Raw genomic sequence first — 3,957 nt, 5'->3', positions numbered from 1 at the left:
ATATTAAAAAAAAGAGAGATTTCCCTCGGAGCAGAATATAGTGTTAACAATAATAATAATAATAATAATAATAATAATAATAATAATAATAATAATAATAATAATAATAATAATAATAATAATAATAATAATAATAATAACAATTATAATAATAATAATAATAATAATAATAATAATAATAATAATAATAATAATAATAATAATAATAATAATAATAATAGTATGATAATAAGAGTATTAATAATAAAAATAATACTATTATTGATAATAATATAATAATGATTATGATGGTAATCGTAATAATAATAACAAATATTACAAATATTACAATTATTATTATTATTATTATTATTATTATTATTATTATTATTATTATTATTATTATTATTATTATTATTATCATTGACCAAAACAAAACAAAAAAAAACAATAGTAGATCTAGAGCAAATTAAATAATGAAATAATATTATCGGAGAAATAAAAAATTCAACTGATTAAAAAAAAACTCTTGCTCGGAACTCGGAACAAAAGTGAAAACAATGAAAATCAATTGGGAAGAAAGAAAGAAAAGTAAAAAAAAAAAAAAAAAAAAAAATGAGTGGGGGGGGGGGGGGGGGGGGGCGGTCGCGACTGGGTCGAACCTGTGCAGCTAAAAGGAGTAAAATGAAAGGTGGCCTTACCCACTGAGCTGCCTATCGACACCGCTATCGGAATATTTTAAATTCATATATGAGTATGAGCTAAACATATTTCCACCATTTTTGCTTCCTTGTTTTGGTAGGTTATTTTCATCTCTGATTCGAATAAAAATATGTTGTTGGATCTAGTTTTGTGGACGTGTGATACTAAATTGTATTGTCCTGTGCGAAGCAGACAGGAAAATAACAGGTGTGGGTTTTGGGCTTTGGGGCGAACAACACCATGGCCTAGGAATTCGTCCGCGACATAAAAATTATTCCCGGTCGTCCCCAAAATTGTGGCCAGAATGAGCAAATTATAGAAACAAGAGATGATCAATAAAGTTAACAGGTAGGTTGGTAATGAAAATTTAAATGGTTGGTGGACTATGAACAGATTTGATGATTAACAACTTTCTTCCTGGTTGAAAATAAAAAGTCGAATTGCCAGTTTGACGTTTTCAGATCAAAGTAACAAAAGAAATTTAATTGATCCATTTGCTTTAAAATATTTTTTTAAAAAGAGCTGGATTTGACATTTGATCACTATTTACTTTCATCTTGTGTTAAATATCACTTGATATATTAACTGTTTTGGGACACAACCACTAGTATTTTTTCCAGAATATTTGGTATTTTTCACGCCTAGTTTGGCATTTTGCATAAAATCTTTCTGCCCACTTGCTACATGCGTCTGGGGATAGTATCCTCAGACAGGTGTCTGGGGATAACAAAAATTGGTTATCCCCAGACACCTGTCTGGGGATAACGAATTTTTATTATCCCCAGACAGGCGTCTGGGAATAATGACAGCCTTTTCTTTGACAAGCAGAACTAGTTGTGGCAGTGGCAGTGTCAGTATCATCAGTAGGAGTAGGGACTTGTGCATGTCTTCCAGTTTCATTCCCACAGTCCTCACACGGAATACGAATCTCGCTAGAAGAAAGAAAAAAGAACAATATTTTATTATACAAATTGTCGACACATCAAATCAAGACATACAAATCATTTCTATATCTCATTCAAGTGGCCGAACTAACCGTCTTCTGACCTCCGTGTTTGTTTACATTTTCAACACACAACACTTCACTCGTCCTAGTCAAACTCAAGCACTTCATAAATACAATTATAAACAAAAAAAAAAAAAACTTTTTGTACTATATTAATGAAATAGATAATAAAGTTGAATAAAATATACATATCATGGGCATTATGTGATCGTTTGATGTTACTTTGAGAAGATTTCTGAAAAATACTTACTCGTCGTTCTCACTGTCAGATCCCATATTTGGCGAGTACGGCAGGTCGAATTCTTGAGACCATTCGGACTCAATTTCATCATCATCCTCGTCATCACTTACATCCACGTTGAAGAGGATGTCATAAATTTCAGACTCTTTGAGATTTGCCATGGTGCAAAAAGTTTAAATAATATAAATTTGATAAATTGTGAGTTGGAGTTTTAGAAAGATTTCCCGAAACAAAATGGCGGATCGAAGGTAACGGATGGAGTCGTTAGCAACCTAGCTTTCGTATCTCTCATTATTTCGTAACATTTTTTTACATTTTTAACATAATTGTGATGAATTATTAAATGAAAATCATTCTTTTATAATAAAATAATAGTTTCAACACATAATCTGGCGATTTTTTACCGCAAAATGGATTATGAAAAAGGGGGCGTTGTCACGATCACCGGTGATCGGGTTTCTATTTGTGGAACGTTTGAGAGTTAAATAGAATGCACTCTTAGTCGGAACTCGTTACGTGACATATTATATTATGCCCTGCATCTTTTGACCTTTAAGCAAGAACTTATTTTTGATAATATTCTTTTTTGTCCTATCTTTTGACCTTCTCGTCTTTGAACTAAAGACATCATAGACACGATCGACAACGTAAGTGCAGGAAATACTTTTTAACGAATGCCTTTATTTACCGTATATTCTTCTAGAATGCAAACTATTATCAGAGAGATATCTCGACGGCTAGATTACGCGTCTCTATCTTAAAATCTCGAGCGTTGGTCGCTTTTTCTATTGACATTCCTTATTGATGGGATGTGGTTAATAAGTAAAACACTCACTATTTCTGCTCTCAAAAATAAAAAAATCACCAACTATGTGTGACCTTTAACGTTTATAATCTATTGGAGGGAAAACAATTTTGGGAAATCTTATAACCTCTCCGGTTGTGTAAAAACAATAAGGAAGATCTGAGTGACGTCATCTTTATGAGAATTAAATGAAAACGTTTGATTTGAAAATACATTATTAAACTAATAATAATAATAATAATAATAATAATAATAATAATAATAATAATAATAATAATAATAATAATAATAATAATAATAATAATAATAATAATAATAGCGCCCCATTCCCCAAAAGTACTGGAAAGCGCTTTTACCAACAACGACAAAAAAAAAAAACCCAAAAAAATTTTTAAAATAATAATCTGCACATGTGATCATATATCAATCAATAAAATCACTCACAGAAAAACTGAAAGGAAGTGCTCTATCCAAAAATATTTTAAGGGAGGACAGAGAGTTACTGTGTCTGGTGAAACAAACAAAACCAAAAGAAAAGAAAAAAAAAAAGCAACTCATCTACCGGATGTCCTTATGGAGATATCGAATACATCACAAAATTTGTTGAACATCGGAAAAACAATTTCATATGTTTCAACAGAAAAATCACATCCACTAGTATAATATGGTGAATTTATTAAAGGAGGTACTCGAAATTACCTTCTTTGCGTCCCAGACGTTTGCGTATTTCCGTGATGAAATGATGTGTGGCTCTCTCACAAAGCTGCTGGTAAATAACCTTTACTAGTTGTTCCACTCGATGTCTCCGTTCATGAGGACTCTGGAATCTTGCACCTGACATTTGGTCTTTTAAGTAACCCCAAAGAAAAAAAATCCAGAGGATCCAAGTTGGGGCTGTGAGAGGCCCAATGAAATTCAGTACAACTTCTGAAAGGATGACCAAAATTATCTCGGATCCAGGTCAAGGAATGCTTTGTTGTTTGGGGAGCTGCACCATCATGCATAAACCATTGCTGTTTTCGTTTTTTTAAAGCCACAAAATCGTTCCATAGATCGCCAAAATTGCCCCAATACTTTCTTTGACACAGCGATCTGCAGCAACAGTTTGTGTCTCTCTATTTTCATCACAAAACCAACATGGCTTGATGATGCCCTGAGCGCTTAGAGTTAGAGCCACCCACGCTGTTGCCTTTTGCACATGTCGATCTCGTTCGATGAATTCGT

General features: G+C 32.4%; 1 protein-coding gene across 1 annotated transcript; it reads right to left on the bottom strand.

Moving 5' to 3' along the window:
• Positions 1-1,440: 1,440 nt before the first annotated feature.
• LOC144961036 (uncharacterized) lies at positions 1,441-2,315 on the bottom strand. The gene is made up of 2 exons (XM_078894375.1): positions 1,938-2,315; positions 1,441-1,613 (listed from the first exon to the last, which is right to left on the bottom strand). Exons 1-2 carry the CDS (start codon positions 2,087-2,089, stop codon positions 1,457-1,459), a joined length of 309 nt encoding a protein of 102 aa, XP_078750501.1. The 5' UTR covers positions 2,090-2,315; the 3' UTR covers positions 1,441-1,456.
• Between the last annotated feature and the right edge of the window lie 1,642 nt (positions 2,316-3,957).

The sequence above is a fragment of the Berghia stephanieae genome, unplaced genomic scaffold (assembly GCF_034508935.2).
Source record: "Berghia stephanieae isolate SIO BIC M18660-M18661 unplaced genomic scaffold, UCSD_Bste_1.3 scaffold129, whole genome shotgun sequence".
NCBI lineage: Eukaryota > Metazoa > Mollusca > Gastropoda > Nudibranchia > Aeolidiidae > Berghia > Berghia stephanieae.
This window is presented reverse-complemented; position numbering and strand designations above follow the sequence as displayed.

Bases quoted from the DNA above. Each gene is read 5' to 3' on its own strand.
- LOC144961036 (XM_078894375.1), bottom strand. From the start codon at position 2,089: ATGGCAAATCTCAAAGAGTCTGAAATTTATGACATCCTCTTCAACGTG. The intron at 1,614-1,937 runs GTAAGTATTTTT...TCTTTCTTCTAG, and splicing joins TCTGACAGTGAGAACGACGA to CGAGATTCGTATTCCGTGTG.